General features: G+C 40.8%; 1 protein-coding gene across 1 annotated transcript in view; it reads left to right on the forward strand.

Moving 5' to 3' along the window:
* The window catches only part of LOC140241184 (uncharacterized), a 105,755-nt gene that overhangs the window by 60,147 nt on the left and 25,819 nt on the right, over positions 1 to 19,789 (forward strand). The window contains exons 29-47 of the mRNA XM_072320943.1: positions 95 to 236; positions 1,175 to 1,362; positions 2,220 to 2,414; positions 3,110 to 3,254; positions 3,768 to 3,955; positions 4,428 to 4,631; positions 5,832 to 5,973; positions 6,384 to 6,571; positions 7,155 to 7,349; positions 8,001 to 8,142; positions 8,637 to 8,815; positions 9,998 to 10,201; positions 11,062 to 11,215; positions 12,530 to 12,708; positions 13,997 to 14,197; positions 14,962 to 15,115; positions 16,108 to 16,304; positions 18,151 to 18,360; positions 19,419 to 19,566. Of these exons, the coding sequence (XP_072177044.1) occupies positions 95 to 236; positions 1,175 to 1,362; positions 2,220 to 2,414; positions 3,110 to 3,254; positions 3,768 to 3,955; positions 4,428 to 4,631; positions 5,832 to 5,973; positions 6,384 to 6,571; positions 7,155 to 7,349; positions 8,001 to 8,142; positions 8,637 to 8,815; positions 9,998 to 10,201; positions 11,062 to 11,215; positions 12,530 to 12,708; positions 13,997 to 14,197; positions 14,962 to 15,115; positions 16,108 to 16,304; positions 18,151 to 18,360; positions 19,419 to 19,566 (3,355 nt within the window). The remainder of the gene's footprint in view (positions 1 to 94; positions 237 to 1,174; positions 1,363 to 2,219; positions 2,415 to 3,109; positions 3,255 to 3,767; positions 3,956 to 4,427; positions 4,632 to 5,831; positions 5,974 to 6,383; positions 6,572 to 7,154; positions 7,350 to 8,000; positions 8,143 to 8,636; positions 8,816 to 9,997; positions 10,202 to 11,061; positions 11,216 to 12,529; positions 12,709 to 13,996; positions 14,198 to 14,961; positions 15,116 to 16,107; positions 16,305 to 18,150; positions 18,361 to 19,418; positions 19,567 to 19,789) is intronic.

A 19,789-nucleotide genomic window follows, 5' to 3' on the forward strand; every position in this document is an offset into this window, starting at 1 on the left:
CAAATCTTTGACATAGTATCCCACTTTGTATATGTCAGTGCTTCTCTGTGAAACACTTAAGTCAACGAAGTATGTCTGGTCCTGACCAATACAGTGCTCAGCCAGCTGCGGCGAGGGGAATAGGACTCGTGAACTCGAATGCCGCTCAGCTCTGACCAACGAGCTGGTGGATCCATCAGAGTGTCCAGATGAGAGACCGGTCACTACCATCCCGTGTCAAGAGGAGGAGTGCCCGTGTAAGTCATCTTCAAATTTTAACCTCTTACTGTGTCCAATATCTTGCTCTCTTAGAGCAAAATATGACACACTTAATATCCTTTACTGTAGCTTTAAGTATTGTGTAATGACCGTTCTATACAGCATGTTCAAATACTTGTAGATGTCTTACTTTTGTGTGATCTGAAGATGTATGTTGATGTTTGCATGTATATTTGATTTGTGGAAAAACTGAAATTGAAATAAATAATAGGTAAGGTATGTGAGTCTATATAGCATTACATTCTCCTACACACCTGCCCCCCCCCCAAAAAAAAAAAGCAGATAATAAAGTTATGAAATGTGATTTGCTTTTTTGTAGAAAATCTTTACTGCATGCCCGAGCCATTTGTGCAGTTATGAATCATGACCTGACTCGGACTTTAACCTGTCCTGTGCTGTTAGGTGATTGCTTATATGTGCTTTATAAAGCAAGCATATATATTTTGAACACTTTCTTTTCATGTCTTTGATGTGAACGTTTCAGTAACCATTCTAAGAATGAGATCAAGTTACAAGTAAAAACCACAAAGTTCCATGTATAGGATTATTGTACTGTGATTGCTGCTAATGCAATAACACAAACACCAACTCAACTCAATCGAATATGCTGAAGCAAACACAACACAAATGCCATCTTAACACGATTGAATAATAATAATAATGATTCACAACATTTACTTGTATATAGCGCGTTATTACATAAAATGTCTCTAAGCGCTAATGAGCATTTCAGTTGCTGATGTGGTAACTGTAATTATTTGTCTCATAGTTTTGACATAGATACAAGTGTATTAGAATTAGGTATGTGGCTACCAATTCAGAATTGTATAATATAGACGGAAAACTTTACATCCCTGTTTAGCAAAGTTAGCGAAGTCATTATTTTCATCACATTTTTTTTCTTTTTTAACCTCAGCCTGTGACGGTGAACTAGACTCGGGAAATGCTGTTTACCGATTCCCCTTCGAGAATGACCGGTTCGAGTTCAACGACGAGTGTCGTCTGACGATCACAAATGCGGAAGGCTGCGTCAACCTGTTCTTCCTCTCGCTCGACATCGATGAGTCCCGAACTGATGGGGAATGTGGCCGTGACTCTGTGCTGGTGAGAACAAAATTATCTTCACATCTTTAGATTCTTTAGAGTTGTCTTTATTTTTATCTATGATAGTACATAGAAATTTTGTTTCCGCTGACATTTGTACAATAATACCAGTACCAGTACAATTCACATCTCAGTTATTTGTTTCCTGGACTGTTCGAAAGAACATTATAACATATGAAATCGTCTGTTGGGAAAGATTAGGACATTAAGGTGCCACTAACACGAAAGGTTATTGGAACCATAACACCCTTATCTTCCCCAACCGACAAAATGTCCGTAATATACCTCTGCTGTGTTGCATTATTCTCCCAACAAAATCACACCCCTATTCAAACAACAACAACAAAATATGTAAATAATCCAGATTTATCATCAGAAGTATCAATGTGACTTACATGCTGTATCATGCAATACTTTGTATTGTGCAGAATTGTCAAAACTATTGATTTGAATTTGGCACAAAGTGACAGATCACCTTCATCTATGATATTAGATTTTTACAACTTGCCCCCAAATCAGATGAATATTCAGTTAAGCAAAGGGTAAAATAGATATATGTATATGTAGACATATACTTGTATGTACAGTATATGTTTATGAATATATGTGTCCACTTCAATGTGGTAAATCTTCTATGCATTAGTGCTAAAATACTGAGTGTTTCATTAAACCTTTGGTTTACCAGGCTACAGACAGAGCATATTACTAAATGTGCAAATTGGTGTACACAGCAGAGTAAGGAATATGCAAGACATTCTCTGTCAGGTGTGTAGATGTAGTTTTTTCGGCGTCGATTTCGCATGCTGGAGTAAAGGTGATGAGATGTTTACTTTCGCTACACCTCAATTTAAAAACAGGTGTTTGATCCCGAAAACATGTATGCCAACCAACCGTTCTGCGATTCTGGGGTGCCCTCTCGCTACCTGTCCCTCGGAAACTCCCTGCAAGTCGTCCTGCGAAACGTAGACGCCGATCGGTACAAGAGCTTTGAGATCTTCCCGTCCTTTGTTGCCTGCCCCACGCATGCTTACAAGCCTGGTCCATGGAGTGAGGTAGGCCGAGTATTTCCCCCTTTTATTGCTCCCTTTCTCCACAGCAAGCACATCTTTTATTAGAAGAACTAATTAAAAATGTCCCACCCCACCCCCCTCCCAAAGAAAAATATGGTGGTATTAAATCCATACTAGAAATATGTATGGCCATAGTATTTCTGCAGTAATTGTGAAAAGAAGGGACAAATATGCATAGAAAAAACAAACAAACATCTTTCCTAAATGTATTTACCCTAGTTGGTTTCAGATTTAAATTTCTGAATAGAAAATCTACGTCGTATTTGCTGTATATATGTGTATATATATATGTATATATATATATATACCATCATTATTCTTAAGGTGATATGAATATTCTCAAATAACACGGTATGTCTTTGCGACTTCATCTCACGTCATTCTTGCTGCAAATGTCGCAATTTCACAAATTTCGTATGAACTCTCTCATATGTAGTTTGTGGTCTACTTTCTAGAACTGTAATGGAGATTGTGCAAGATATATCGCATTTAGTAGTGACGCTATACTCTCATGTGCAAGCCATCTTGCAGTAATCTTGTCAGAACCAGGGCACGCTAATGATAGACATGTGCTACAGTATCGTATGGGAGACTTTGGCACAGTGTATTCTCTCTATTACAAGTTACCCCTGCGAGACTGTTTACCCTCTTAGTATTTGACGATTTGACGATTCCAGTGTTCGGCTTCGTGCGGCGGAGGAACGAGGACACGGGACGTGGTCTGCACAAACCTTCAGACCGACCAGCCAGCGGACGATGCTCAGTGCGCCAACTCTGCAAAGTATGACGCGTCTGAAGAATGCAATGCCGAAGAGTGCCCAGGTGCGCAAGGCTCCCTGATAATTGCTAGAAAACATACATAGTGTCCCCAAATTCATTTGTGCATTTTTGCAAAAAAAAAAACAAAACCCAAAACTTTGTTTGAGTAGAATATTAATTACCATTAGTATACATATGTTATGTGATGTCTCTGTCATCTGAATACCAATTTCTGCAATTCTGTCATTTATACATTTTTGTTTCTATTAGATTACTGATGAGTACTTGATCTAGGGAGAGCACTGCTGTTGTGTTTTTAGACACTTTGGAAAGAACTGCTTTGTGACTTTATAATTTCAATATTCTTAATTTCTCGCACTCGTGAGATGATTGTTAAGAAGGCAAAGTTTTAGGTTCATCTTTCAAATTTCTCCACAGAGATGACTGGGCAAGATACTTGTGCCTTGATATCAGCATGATATCACAATGGTTAATTCAGTTACCATCATCCAGCCATCACTCATAATAAGAGATGTTTAGTCATGTTTAATAACAACACTTCTCTTCCCACTGCAGAATGTTACCAGCGAATCACAGAGCAGGGCATCTTTGTTAGTCCCGGCTTCGACTCGGAGGGCGGTTACTATGACAACCAGGACTGCCTCTTTGAGGTGGAGAATCCTGACAGCGATGGCTGCGTGACCATCTCCTTCAACTCGTTTGACCTTGGTCCCCCATCAAGAGCATGTGACGATTTTGTGGAAGTAAGTAAAACAAACAAAATCAAACACACATGAAAAAAGAGAAAAATGAACACAAATACGACATGTACTTTACATTGTTGTTTCAGCATTTTTGGGGTCAGAGAATAAGATGAACATGACCTGTTTGAGCAGCCAACTCATTGAATTCATTTATGTTCACACTGTTTGCTATTCAGTATTCCATTTTCTGTTTCCAGGATTGATGACTCTCCCCTTGTAAACTATACAAATTTATTCTGTGTAGACATGGATGCATATGGCACATGGAAATAGGCTGGAGCAAAAAGTTTTTAACAAAAGCCTCTGTTAATGGTTTGTTTCATACACTTTAGATGCCATAAGATGATCTGAATAGGAAATAGTATACATAAGAATGGGTACTGCCACTCAATTCAGTAAATCAATGCTTAATGTGTATATGGATGGTTTGGAAAATTGATGCAAGCCACACCTGTCCAACACACTCCCATAGATCCTCGACCTGTCAACAGATAGACGGATGCGATTCTGTGGCCAGCCGAATGGCTCGGTGCCAACGCCATTCTCGTCCCGCGGCCCACGCGTGAACGTGACCTTCACTAGTGATGATACTGAGGAGGACTCCGCGGGTTTCGAGGCGTTCGTCACCTTCGACGATTGTCCACTCTTTGGCTACGTCGCAGGCAACTTCAGCGAGGTAAGATTTCACCATGCTCTGTGCAGCCAAAGACCTACAATGTATGTGCCATTACTAGAGGCTGTGCGTCTCCAGTGAGAAAGCTTGTTATCAGAAACAACTGTAACATTTCTGTGACAAATTTGCTCTCGTCCAATCAGATTCAAGGATTTCAATCGCTTGTTGGTTGATAAGCATGTGCGCGCCTGTAAAAATGGCTGAGACTGGCTGGAATGCTCCCCAGGGAGTGGAGAATGAGCACTGTTAGTGCTGGTTGATAATGTATCCAGTGACCGGGGTAATAATAGTCTGTAAAGCGCATTGAAACCCTGAAGTGTGTGAAATGCGCTATATAAAAACCAGCTATTATTATTATTATTATTACAACTGTCGTAACTTGTTATTGATAACAACCTGAAGACGGGTTTACTATGCTTGAACATTTATCTGACAGCAGAAAACAGATTTTGATTTGACTTTCCACCCTGTAATTGTGTGTGAATGATGTCTCGGTACGTTAGTTTACTGACTACATGTACATTCATACTTGCACAATGTAGTGCATTTAACTCAGCACTTAAATGGGACCTCCGGATGATTTTCAGACTTTTACATTTGAACAACTATAAATAAAACTGAGTACAGAGTTTCAAAATAGTGATTGGGATGAAGAATGAGAATGTTTTCAAAATTTATAACAAATTGCAATGTACATTTGTACAAGGATGATGACATGGCAGCCCTCCTCCCCCCCCCCCCCCCCCCATATATAAGAATGCATGAGTTGGGGCTCAAGGAAGCAGAACAAAAGAATAAGGCATGCATAAGTTCTTCACATGTGAACTTGTTAAGCGGGCGGTATTGTAATGGAATTACTCTGATACATTTCTAAAATATGTGAGGCCCTGATGTTATCAACACAATTCAGTGTAATTTGTTTAAGATTTTCAGTTAATTGGTTTCTCTGCTTAAGGACAACAATAAATTCTAAGAATCTATGCATGGAGCTGTCGATTTGTGTACTACATGATGTGAAATTATGAAAATCATCTGGAATGCCCCATTAAGCTTGCTACACCTCGTGATCCACCTGAGCAGTGTTCAGGATACCAGTTGCAATAAACATCCACGGATTGAATTATGATTGTGTGATTTGAACATGAATTTGCCATATGGCTAGATTCTTGAGTAAAGTGGTGAATGTTTGGGTTATGTCTGCAGTGCTCCGTGACCTGTGGGGAAGGTGTGGTCACTCGTACCGTGGAATGCCAGAGGCTGTCCAACGGGGAGCGAGTGGACGATGAACTGTGCCAGGACATGCGGCCTGAGGAGACCCGCCGGTGCAGACGGCGACCCTGTCCGTGTGAGTATCGAAATATGACTTTTCATGGCACAGTATACTTTTCTCAATTCCTCTACGTGATGCTTAAAAAGTACATCGAAATTAATCCACTGTTGCTGCTTGATAGAAAGTGGCATCGAGGTTAAATAACATAATTTTCCAAGCCTGCACGACTATGACCATGGAATCCTGTAGTTAGCCGAGAAATGGAGAAATTCCAGGACGGAAATTTATGTATGTCACTGTGAGTTTCAAACTGACTTCTGTCAAAAGAGAATTGTGCGTTCATATTTTTAGCAGTAGCGTCTTCTGCCATGAAATGCATGAACATTTCCGTGCCAAGAAAACTTGTGCGTTTACTTACTGTACACTGTGAAGGGAAGAAAATAACGATATAAATCCACATACATTTGACATCCTGTCCCAAACAGCGTGTGATGAGGTTCTGACCTCCATTGGCGTATTCCGCTCTCCGAATTCGCCGCGTGAGTACGACAACAACCTGGACTGTGACTACTACCTGAGGGCGCCAGAGGACCAGTGTCTCCGTGTCACTTTTATCTCCAACTTTGAATTCGGCGAGGGAGAGGATGAGGAGTGCGAGGATGATTACATTGAGGTTAGCAAAAAGCGCCCTCGTAGTTCGTTGTCCAAGAACCGAGCCTGATGACAAGATATAGGGTTGTTTTTTTTTATTTATTTTTTAATCTCACAACAATTTGATAGCTTGATTCGTAGGTTTTGATTTTTATCGAAGGAATATTGTACATTTTGATAATATTTTGAAAAGAGAATGATGAAAATTTTACTTCTAGTTTATGATTGAGGAAGATGACTCGAGTTACTCAAATTAGTCTAGCAGTATTCTCGAGAGCCATGGATGATAGCCATCCAGTGCTCTGTGTGCTCCATTATATTCACTGTATTTTGTGTCTTGTGTGAAATGTCTGTCCGAGCCGAGGAAGATGTAGGCAATTTTATAGAAAGGTTAAGGATGAGTGCTCTGTTTGTCAGCTAATAGCAACCCTGATATGTGTCTGGTACTGCAATACCTCTTTATTGATGTTCAAGTTTAAATCGAAGATGTTTATGCAAAATCTTGTATTCTACATAACTGTCCAGATTCCTTTCATGAAAGTGGTTCCCTGACGTGTTTGTACTGAATCAGGGCTAAAGTTTCTTTCCTGGTTTCTTTGCCATAGCTCTCTGATGACAACTGGGAGTACCTTGACCAGCGTTACTGCGGTGACGAGACCCCGCCGGTCTGGCGATCGCGAACGTCCAACGCAACCCTCACCTTCCGCTCCGACGAAGAAGACACGTACCTAGGGTTCACCGCCTACCTAGCCTTCGTGTCTTGTCCGGAGTTTGGCTTCACTGTGGGAGAATTTAGCGAGGTGATAAAAGTTGGCAGTTTCTTTTGTCGATATTCTTGATATTTAGGTGTAACCTACATTGTAGATGAAACAACAGATTCGCAATCAGTGTGTCCCTGTTTGACAGTGTATTGTGGTGGCATTGACACTTTTCAAATTTCAAGTGTTTGGATGAATGAAGTTCGAGATATAGAGATATAGAATCGCAGCTGTCTTTGAACATTCCCTTTGAACCCATTTTGAAGCTGCCAGTCAAAGATATATAAAAGTACAAATGTATGCTTCAAACTTAATCTGCCACACAGATAGGAAGACAATAGCTCGTCTCATTGCATACTGTCCAGCCACTCTCCGAGGAAGATATGTCTTTATGATGGTAATTACTTTTTGTCATCCATACTTATAAATGATGTGCAATACACACAAAAGACCTTCAGATTACTCAGAAATATATACGGCCTTGATGATCAAAGACATGAATGCATCTTAGAATTCTTTTGTCCATCCGAAGTACTGTAAAGGGCAGCTGTTTGAATGATTATAGCCAGTTGGAACTAGAGTTCTTGAACCTCACTAAAAGCTAATCATAGATCAGTTCCTAATTCGTAATGTGTGACATAACGAACCAAGAAGGTGACGCACTGTCTTCCTTCTTTTTGATGCATCGTGCAGTGCGACGTGACGTGTGGCCGTGGAGAGCGTACGAGGGACGTGACCTGTGTCAACCTCAGGACTGGGGATGTTCAGGACGACTCGAGGTGTACTGACCCAAGACCAGAAGCGACTGAAGAATGTCGACTGGAGCCGTGTCCATGTACGTCTTACCTCAATGACTCTATTTGTTTATAGTCTGGGTTGTTTAGTTTTTCTGAAAATGCATTCATCTTAAAACAATTCATGTTTTTGCATTGTACAGTTTCTTTCACGTCCAAGTATTGTGAATGCATCATTTCTTATAACATTGTGGCTTTCTGATCATTTTGGTGTTTCATTTGGTGATCATTATGATGTTTCCACCATTAAAAAAAAAACAAAAAACAAGAAATTTGCAGAAATTTACACAAAACAAGTGGCAGTGTAATGTAGATGCAAAAAAGATATGATGTGTTTTTCAGACAGGCCATGGACATCATTTCAAGAACAGTAAGCATGAGAAAAATGCATGAGAATGATGGTATTTATGGTAAGGATGACCATACGAACGAAGACTACATTGTACACATCCTCATGATATACTTACGGGTTATATAATGTACCTTTGTATCCCTTATGTCCACCCCCTCCTTCCCCCTTCCATCTTTGTTGCAGCTTGTGATGCCACCTTCACCGAGGATGGGACCACACTCTCCGCCACCTCCCTCGAAGCGGACCAGACCTGCGTCTTCAACGTGACCGCCCTGGACGGGCGGTGCCTGCGCACCTTCGTTCTCTCCTGGCACCTGTCCGACTACATAAGCGAGACGGAATGTAGCGGAGACAGCCTCACGGTAGGACCGGTTGCACTCTTTCATCACAAACTTTGACTTGTCCATCACACTCTTTCATCACAAACTTTGACTTGTCCATCACATTTTTTGTGATCGGCCAGGTAATTTATGCCAATTTGTCTTTTTCTGTACCCAAGCACAATGGGGCACAGACAGCAAAGGAGATAAACAACCGAGAATGGGAAATTCTGTGGGATGTGCCGAGCAAATCCCAACTGATATTCCTTGTGTGTGTGTGTGTATGTGTGTCTAGTGCAAATGTGAATCTGGAGAAGCAATGGTCCAAGATACCTGGAAAAGTTCCTTCTGTTATGTATGATATTAGCACGGCACACAAGGAGTTCCTCAGGTGACTCAAAATAGTTTGCTAATGCGTTCCTTGTGGCTGAATGGCTACTGGGGAAAAGTATGATCTGTTTATTGCTTTGTTCGTTTATTTTTCTCGGGATGCATTTTTCTTTAATATATGGTACAAGATTATATACTGGCCAGTGACAAAATACAGTATATGTCTCCAAAAAGAGAGAAAAAAAAAATGGAAAAATATGTTCAGTTTAGCTCATCTCTGCTCTATGAGCTGAAAGCCACTGATGACCATTGTTGCTCATCAAAAAAGGCTTGAAAGATGATTAAAGAGTTTGGTATGGAAAGTGAATATTTAGTTATGGCATGTACAGTGTACATCCCAAGTTGGTGAGAAAAACAGTATGCAGTTCCAAAGTTGTGGATGACAGCAATGTCTTGTGTTTGTAAGAACTTTACCCTATTGAACTAGTTTTAGGTAATCCCTGAATATATCTCTTCATGGACACTTGGACTCAAAGATTTCTGGATAGTCTAGTAACGCCTGTTGGGGAAACTATAGCACAGGAAAGACCTTGAAAATTAAATGTAAAACTGAAATCATTCTGCAAGATTCACGTGACAGTATTGTCGCTTCATTCAGCTATTGCATTCATTCCCCCATTTGACCGTGACAAGGGCAGATTCATTGTGCAGGACCAAGAAGTGACAAATGCTAAAGTTTTCAGTCTACTTAATATTGAACTCAAAGCCCCAGATACGAGTCCAGATATGAGGTGCGTTTTGTACTCATAGTCAAATTATCCCCTTTCATTGTTTATATCACATATCACATAGGAGAAAAAAAAAAAATAATGCCATCATTTATCAACTTCGCAGTTCATTGATGCCGAGTATCCCCACCGTGTGGCCTTGGTCTGTGGTGAGAATGAGGCGACTCCCCTCGAAATTGTGACCTACGGCTCCACCGGCCTTGTCGTGCTCGATACCGACGATGACGCCAACGATGGCAGCGACTACCAGATCTACGTCCAGTTCACTGAGTGCCAGGAATTTGGCTTCACTGTCGGAGAATATGGAGAGGTAATTTTTGGGGGAGTGGGGCATCAGTCGGTAGAATTGTTGTCGAAGAGGTTAGGTTAGGGGAGCTGTCCAGTCTCAGCACCAGATTTCTTCCGGGTGCAAGAACCTCGGCTGATATGATCTCGGTATTGAATTTTTGTTGTGCAATTCAGCATAATCATTACATTTTCTCTCACTGTAAACACCAATATCTTCACATGCACATATTTTTGCAAAGGACAGTTGATGAAAGATATTTGCAAGTTGTTACTTTTGTGCTTTGTTCTCTTTTCATTGATGATAATCACACACAAAAAAAGTAATTGTTGAAGCAAAGTTGTTGACAAGAAAGTGTGACATCCTCAAAGTAGAGCTAATATATTGGAATTACATACAGTTTGTAATACTGCCAGGGATCTAGTGAATGCCTATGCCATCAGGGCTCTATTGCTAGTACAAGTAACTCTGGTAAATTGAGTTCTTAGGATCAGCATTTTTCTTTGGTCGTATTGAAATTTGGCTACAGTTGCACAGTAATGTGTTCAAAGATACACATGAGAATTTTGGGGTCAGGGTTTATAACCTAAGGAGAATTCTGTTGTAAACATGATGATTATAATGGGAGTGCCCCGTGGTCACAGAATATTTCAACGTTTGTTTGCAGGCTTGGGACAGTGTGTGCAGAGTGAATTCTTGCTCCCGTTCTTGTCTATGTTATTGTGGGGCATTGTTATGTTCACGATGGAGGGCTTTTTTAATACACAATTTGCAAAAAAAGTGAAACCGTTTGATGAATTTTAGTGTATGCAGTATTTGTGAGGCCAGTATGTGTTTGCAGCAGTGTCATGATTCAAAATATATCATCTTTCCCTTATGTACAGTGTTCAGCGACTTGTGGTGGTGGTGTGCAATACCGCGAGGTGAACTGTACTCGTCTAGCCACTGGCGAGTCGGTATCATTTGACAACTGTGACGACATCCGAGCCACAGAGTATCCTGGAAACTCTCGGCCATGCAACACTGAATCATGTCCTTGTGAGTGCCTTTCTTTGTTTTTTGTTTCTTTGTTCTATTTGTTTGTAGAGGATTTGTTTCAATGCTGAAGTCTATGATAATATTTTTTAGATTCCGTGAAGTCTTACAGATGTTAGTCTTTTTCTTTTAATTCTGGAGTTTGTACGGCTGCCTTGTCGAAAGAGGGCTTTGTACAAATTTTAAAGAAAAAAGCTTGGAAAAGACCATCGACCAGGATGCAATCTTACAAACAGTCTGCAAACGGTCTATTGACGCTGGTTTCGTACGGCCTTCATTGGAAGATCTTATGAAATTGTCTAGGAATCATTCATACGGCGTTTTTAGCAGTTCTTAATGGTATTTGTGACCGAGCCATTAGCCAAGCAAATTGGGGGCAGAGACATGTTCAAGGCCTTTCCCTGCTGCTGTTAACTCTTTATGTGCCACGTTTGCACGCCCAATTCAGTCGACGGCGTGACAACTTCGTATATATTCTGCTCAAACGCACAAAGCTGCCCAAACCGATATATAAATCGCCAAATGCCACAGTGCGATGAAAGCGTTTTTTTGCGATTTCATTCCTGTCACATGTAGCTTACACTTTACGTGGTGATTACCTGACAAGGGGTTCGACTGGAATTGTAATCGACTGGAAAAGTACCTTACATTGTTTTGTGTGCAAAAGTCATGCCTTTTACAATAATGTAGCTACTGGTGATTTGAGAGAAAACCGATCAAAAATGTATCATACGATGAACATCAAAGCAAAGCTTGGCATTTGCTCTACAACTTGGTCATTACAAGTCCAGGGTGACCAAAGAATTATTTGATTTAAGCTTAGAAAGATTTGAAAAGCAGAATGTTATTTCCCCGAGGCACGACTTCATTGCTGTCTCGGAATAATGTGGCACACAGGAGATTTAGATCACGGCACATAAAGAGTTAGCAGCATGTATACTCCACTCCTCTGTCTTCAGAATCTCACACTTTGCCTTTGCAAGGGAAATGCTGCCACTTTCCTCTGCTTGACTTATCCATACTTTCCATCCATGAGCCTAAATACTTGAAATCTTGTACCTCGTATATATTAGCGCCATCCTTTGTGTGTAGCTTCACAACACCTGTCTGGTAGCTTGACAAAAATTCTGTTTTTTTTTTTTTTTTGCGTTTATCCTTAATCCAACCTTTGCCCCTGATGTTTCAATTCTTTGCAAAAGTTCCTGTGCCTGGTGCATCTCTTTGGATAGCAGGGCGATGTCGTCTGGTCATGGGCTTGAGAAATAGTCAGTAATGTATCAACATTTTACCCTGTGTGTCACCCCTTGCTCTCCACAGTCTGCTACACCTATCAAAACGACACTTCTCTGATCACATCACCCAACTACCCGAATGACTACCCTCCGAACACGGTGTGTTTCTACGAGCTGGAAAATCTGGATGGGTGCTGGTCGCTCCAAGGCATTGATCTCGACATTGCTGGCTTTTTCCCATTTGAATGCTATGACGGCCTAGCGGTGTGTATTCGTGTTTGCCCCACGATCTGTGGGATGCAAAATGTTCAACTAATGTGTGGAAACAGAAATATTATAACAATACAGCAACAAGTATGATAATTCAAATTAATGATTCTTGCATCAACCTTTTTTTTTAAGGAAGAGATTAACACATTGCCCTTGGATGTAAATAAACATTGATTGTTTAGTGCTTCGGCTTGAAAATACTGAATGATCAGTGTTCTTTATGTTAACGAAGGACAATTTGTTGACAAGTTGCAAATATGACAATTTTTTTAAAGCACTTGTTTTTATTCGAAACTCAATTTGATCATACTGTAAATGTTAGCAAAGATAGAATCTTGCCATTGAATTGTCCTAGAATCTATTTTTGGAGAATTTGAAGGTAATTGGCAAGTGGAAAGTTTAGAGAGAAACATATGGAAAGAGAGATAGAAAGAGAATTTCATTCCCATCTTGTCTGTTCACAGACTATGGGTGTGTTTGAGTGCTCTCCTATTAAGCGAAGTGTACTGTACCGTACCCGTACCAGAGGAGCCACCAGAGGAGCGCTCGAATGCTCCTAAAGCGCACCGTACCGTACTGTACCGAGCCAAAAGTGGACCACTTCCCGATGCGCTCCAAAAGTGTACCAAAAGCATACCAAAAGTTTGCTGTACAGCATGCGAGTATCATGTGCAGACGTCACAATGCAAAGACATCATTCTCTTTATTTGTGACAGCTGTAAGTAGTTCAAGTGCCAGGTGGATGAAATTCTTGCCACAAAAATGTGTGACCTTTTCTAAAAATAACTTGTGAAGTACGCTTTCTCGACAGTGCTCGAACGCTTCAAATCTGGCACTGTTCGGTACGGTACACTTTGGTTTAGTTCGCTTTGGTTCGCTTTAGAGCGCTCGAACGCACCCTATAATTACCCATCACGACTGAGTGATACTGGAGAAGTAATGCTAATACTGATGCTGACGAAAAGATCTCTAAAGCTTGTATCACACATTGCTTTAAAGTGCTTTACACAATTCTCTCAAGAGATTTGCTTAAGCATTACAATGAGTACACACCAAGCATGACTTGTCTTCATAATTTATAGATAAAAGGCACTGCAGGAATATTTACTATATTGCAACTGGCTTTAAACTGCCTATGCTCCATAAATGTGTATAAGAGAAAAATGTTGCTGTTCTTTTTTTTCCAGTCATGAGGGAACATGTATTTTGCATGTGAAGGAGACCCAAGTGAAAGAATGATTGAACTGTTTCCCCACTTTGCCACCCTTGCATGGTGATCCAGATCCAAGACTTGGAATATCCATCCGTCGATTTGTACGTGGCGTGTGGAGACGAGATCCCACCCGAAAGCTACAAGTCACTCTCCGGCCACGTGCTCCTCACCTTTTATTCAAATGAGACGGCGGAGGGGCGGGGCTTCGCCATCAGCCCCTCCCTGGTGGAGTGTCCGCAATACGCTTACCTTCCTGGACCATCCAGCGAGGTTTGTTTGCTTAGATTCTACCTTTCTGATGTGTGTGTGTATGTGTGTGTGTGTGTTTGTTTGTCTGTTTGTTTGTTTATTTTCCATCTGGGAAGATGACTGGATGGCCCATATTCAAGTACACTTTGCTGGTCTTCCAGTTGGATATGTGTGTCTGTGTGTGTGTGTGTGTGTGAATGCAGGGCTCAACACTGCCTTGCTTGTCTGGTGGCCCATTTGGGCCACCAAAATCTGTAAATCTGAAATTTTGGTGGCCAAGAAAAGATTCTGTAGTGGCCTGAAATAAAATCAAAATTATAAATCCATTTTGAACCTTACCAACCTGATGGAACCACCAAAAGATAAATTCAGTCACCCAACACCAATTTTGAGTGGCTCCAGACCACAGGGCAACCACTAATATCAAGCCGCGATACAACTTAATGTTTGTTTTTTATATCAATTTTGCAAATTTGGCGAGACCCAAGATTCACAAAATTACAAAGGTATATTGCACATGAAAGTTCTTGTCTACACTCCATGCATTTTAGTGCCAGTGGCAATTTGGGAAAAACTCCTACCACAAGCATACTTTAATTTTCGGGAGTGTTCGTCTCTGTGATTCTGTTGGAATTTTTTGCCTGATGAAATTCAAGTAACGAGGGAGTATCTCCTTGATTGGCTCCTTTTGAGTCTCTGTAATGGATGAAAACGTAATGTTTTAAAAACAAGACTGTGACGATGATACTCATTTACAATGTGTATCCCTCCCATTTTATTTTCAGTGCTCTGTGACCTGTGGTTGGGGAGTCAGGACTCGGGAGATCTTCTGCACCGATCTGGCCAACAATGTCACCGTCAACTCCAGTTTCTGCGCCGGTCAGGAGGGGATCTACATGCCACCACCTACTCTGCCCTGCTACGAAGGCGAATGTCCATGTGAGTCCCTCCCATTATTGAGTCAGACAATGGGGAGAACTATTTTGGCTACAGTGTGTATGGAAAGAATTTCAGGTGTCAGTGTGTGCTTTTTCTTGAGACTCTTTACTGTGTTTGCAGTTGGATCACAAATTGAACAACACACAAAAATGTCTCAATGTGCTTTTAATAGATGACAGTGCATTTACAGTAGCAATACCATCAATTCATGGAACAGGGTCTTGTGAAATTGTCTATGACCTCCTCAATGGCAAAAATATCCGTTCATGAAAATAAGTGTGTTCTCTCTTTGATGCTCGATTAAGAGCAGAGTGTGCCGACCCATATCAAATGCATTTTGTCAAAGTTGGCTGTATTAGCATACTTGGCCCACAGATTTGACAATATTTTTGTGTGTGTGTCTGTGTGTGTGTGTCTGTATGTGTGTGTCTGTGTGAGAGAGAGAGAGAGAGAGAGTTAGAGACAGCGCGCTGTTACTTGTGCATGTAGAAGACTTCATTTCTCTCCTCAAGAAAATCATGGTAAAAATTTGGGTGAAATCTGTTTTACACATTCTCCAAGAATGGATGATTATGAACATCACCAGTGCAGGGTCCACCCAGGTGACCATTACTGTAAATGCAGGAATTTTTGCAGTGCACTCATTTTCATTCCTTTCGTGTTACTTTAGGTTAGTGCAAATATCTGAACAATTTTATCTGCTCATTTTGAATGGGTTGACAATTGCACAGCGCGAATCCCAGAAGCCGCTCATCACGACAAAATGAATCGTGCAAAAATATAGGTGTTTTAACAGTATGTTAAACCAGTCATCACTGTTTCCTCAGCACATTGGGTCCAACCAAAGATAAAGAGTGAAGCCAGCTGTGCGAATTCATTTGGGTGGATTGATCTCTTCTAGATTTACTTGCATTTCCTGCAAACGGCTGTCTATATTCGTCACACAGAAATTTACACTTTCTCCCTTATCTCTCAATCTTGGCCAATCTCAGCCTGCGACTTGTACGTGAATGCCACGGGAGAGTACATCTACAGCCCCAACTACCCGGATAACTACGACAACAACCAGCAGTGCACCGTGTACATCCTGTCTCCCGACCCCGACATGTGCATCAACCTCTTCTTCATCTCCCTGGAGTTGGAGGGACCTGGCAACTACACGGGGTGTTTCGAAACGGACTACCTCTCGGTACGTTGGCATCTTTGCGCTCGTCCTCTGTCTCAACTGTTTCTTTCCATGTTTGCTTCCCCCTGTTCCAATTTTTTTTTTTTTTTTTTATTGCAGTAGGAAGGTATAAAAATGATGCACAGGTGTGAGTATGGCAGTCGGAATTATGAGGGTAGGGCAACTACGGAATTGTTTAACCCATGAGGGCGCAGCCATGTAGGTTTAGGCTAGATTTCATGGTTACTGAATGCAGCCATGTAGGTTTAGGCGAGATTTCATGGTTACTGAATGCATACGATTTCTGTTGATAGACAAAGAGACATGTGCATCAGTTTTATAGAATGATGGACAAATTTTTACCAAAAATTTAATCAATTTATGACTCTTGGAATAGTTACTGGATGCATATCCTTGTGGCTTGCCATATCTGCAACATGCATCTGTAGTTAACTGGATGCATGGCTAGCTGCCTCTTGCTAATTGCATGAATGCTTGCTAGGTGCTCAAACCTAAGTGCATGCAATAAGCATGTTCTTACATGTATGTAGTGCCATCACCCATGATCATTATGGTGCATTTGTATCCTACCTTCAGCCAGAAAAAAAAACCACACAAATTTATACATGCCTTTGAAGCAGTGAAACTGCAGGATTTCATTTGGTCCTGTTTGATAATCACGTTTGATCGTTTGATGTAAAGAAAATCTGGTGGGAGGCATTTCCATGAAAAATAAGAATACCTTGCAAGAATGCATTTATTCTTTAATGTTATTCTTTATGCTTAATAGAGAATTCTCTGTTCCACACATGAATGTCCATATCAAGGCTACATTGTATCGGCAGTGATAAAGGTAATAGAAAAATAACGAGAAAAGTAAGATATATAGGTGGATGGAGAAAGAGAAGTGGCATTGTGAATTTGTTTTATTTGTGTGGCCTTGGAAACAAATCCACAATATACAGTTAGAACGAAGTCTGTGCTAGAAGAACAAACACAAATACTAAGTTTTTTCTGTATGGATTGATTTATTTTATTTGTATTTTGTTTCGTATAATATGTGTTTTCATGGTTACATAAACTGAAGTCATATTTGTTTTTGATGCTGAGAATAACATTATTCATAACTGAAAGTGGTTACCAAATTGAAAAGTTGAATAGTTTTCAAATTTTGTTTATATGAAAATTTTTAAGAATGTTCGGTTATAATTATTTGTTGATTTTTCCCAATGAAGCTCATCAGCATGATGTTCCATGTGTATGTTTTGTTTATGTTTATAATTTTCATCTTGTTAAGCAGGATATTATATTTCTAGTTTGATGTGTGACTGTATGCAAGAGTTGAATGTCTGCTTGGGATGAGTATATAGGTTTATCTGTATAGACATGTGGATGTGATCTGCATGTGTACTGGATGTGTGTTTATGTGTGTTAATACGTGTGTGTGCGCGTGCATGTGCACGAGTACGTTGGTAACTATGGTTATCATTTCAAAGTAATATATTTTGTGTAATAATTGGTATGAACTGTTTATTGTTTTTATATGATGCTGTATATTTGTTATATTACTGTAATCGGTGTTTGTTGTTGTTAGAATGTTCATACAGTGTAGGTTGTTTGATGTAATTGATACGTTTTTCAATGTGATGCATTATGATTTAGCCTTCGGGCTACTACCTTGCATGTTTGTTTCAATAAACCATTATCAAATCAAATCAAACTTCACAAAAACTGGTCCTTGTATGTATATCTCTTTCGTATGAGAATCTTGACCATTTCTCGAAGTGACAGATAATTTAGCAATGTAAACAACAAAAAAAAGAGAGTCTGGAGTTGATTTTTGAATGACCGAATTGTCCCATATTTGTAGGTTGTGGACGCACTGATGGAGGAGCCCCCATACTATGACATCGACTTCGCCCTGTGCGGCTCGGAGGAAAACATCCTCTGGACGTCGCGCACCAGCTTTGCTCTCCTGACTCTGACGACCAATGCCCAGAACACGTTCGACGGGTACCAGATCTACGCAAGTACGGCGGAGTGCAACAACTACTTCTACGGTGTGACCCCATGGAGTGAAGTAAGTATGCTACATTGTTATAGTAGATGTGAAGCCAATCTAATGCCCCAGTCACATAGACATTCCGGATCACCCCAGACCACCCCGGATCTGATCCGGGGTGATCCGGGGAGAGATCTGTGTTGAGGTCTTTGACATCCATGTATCTCCGTGTAGATCCAGGGACATCCGGAAGGCCAACACGGCAACTTTTGGAGGTCAAAAACATCCAGCATCATCCCAGGATTGCCGTGTTGGCAGAGCAATCCAGGGTGGTCCGTGTGACTGCTGTGTAGCTGCCATGTTGATCCGTGTAGATGTTGTGTTTGTCCGTGTAGACGCCGTGCAGGCGCCGCACTCTTCCGGCCTTATCTGTGTAGCTGCTGTGTTGATACCGTGCGTACAGTCATACCAGTGCTCGTTGACACTCCATCAACTATCCCGGATCTCCCTGCATCTCCCCGAATATCCCCGGGTCACCGTGTAGATCCTTGAGCATCCGTGTTTATATGTGACTGGGGCATGAGGAACACATGTTCTAACTGACATCGGGGACAGAAGAAATCTCAAAGTGTATTTTCAATTCAAAGAGAGAAAAGAAATAGACTAAAGAGAAACTTAATTGTTGGATGCATGGCTCGCCGTCTCTTGCTCTTATGCGCATTGTTCATGTATGCTTGCCAAGTGCGCAAACTTTTTTGCTACAAGTGTGCGATGTTGTGTCTACAGCATCTGTCTAGTAATGCCTGCTATTACACACACAAAATTCCATTGACTTTTGTTAGCGGCCAATAAGCAATTTTGTCTGCTTGACAAAGTGGGGCAACAAGATGTAGAAGTTATATTGCTCAGATGGCTGATGTGTTTCATGATATATATTATTCCCACAACAGTTTTTATACTGCAGTGTATATACATACTGTATTTCCTCTGTGTTGAAAAAACTTCTGTCTTCATCAATCTACATCAATGTTGCATTCCCAGCTTTTTCCATGATTGGCTTACTCTTCAAGCATCATTTTTTTGCTTTATATATGATGACTATTGTCAAGTTTGTTGCAACCTCTTTCCTATTGTAGTGCTCGGTGAGCTGTGGTCTTGGCGAGAGGGTCCGAAACACTTCTTGCGTGGATCGCTCTGACAACTACACCCTCGTCTCCGATGATCTTTGCGGAGACCAGATACGTCCAATCACGGTCATTCCTTGCTATGACGCTGAGTGCCCAAGTGAGTTTGCTTCAGTAATCAGTGTTTCCCATTCAAAGAGATGTACAATATGAATCAGTTTAATAGCACTCTTCCTTTATCAGGGAACTTTCTTCAACTTATTAGGTGGGTTGGAAGAACATGTTTGATTGGAGTTTTGAATGAAAAATGTGTTCTGATTTGGCCATGACATATGCTTTTTGTCTCGCCCACCGGAGGTGAAGGCGAGACTAAGGGATCCAAA

This window comes from Diadema setosum, chromosome 17 (assembly GCF_964275005.1).
Source record: "Diadema setosum chromosome 17, eeDiaSeto1, whole genome shotgun sequence".
Classification (NCBI taxonomy): Eukaryota; Metazoa; Echinodermata; class Echinoidea; order Diadematoida; family Diadematidae; genus Diadema; species Diadema setosum.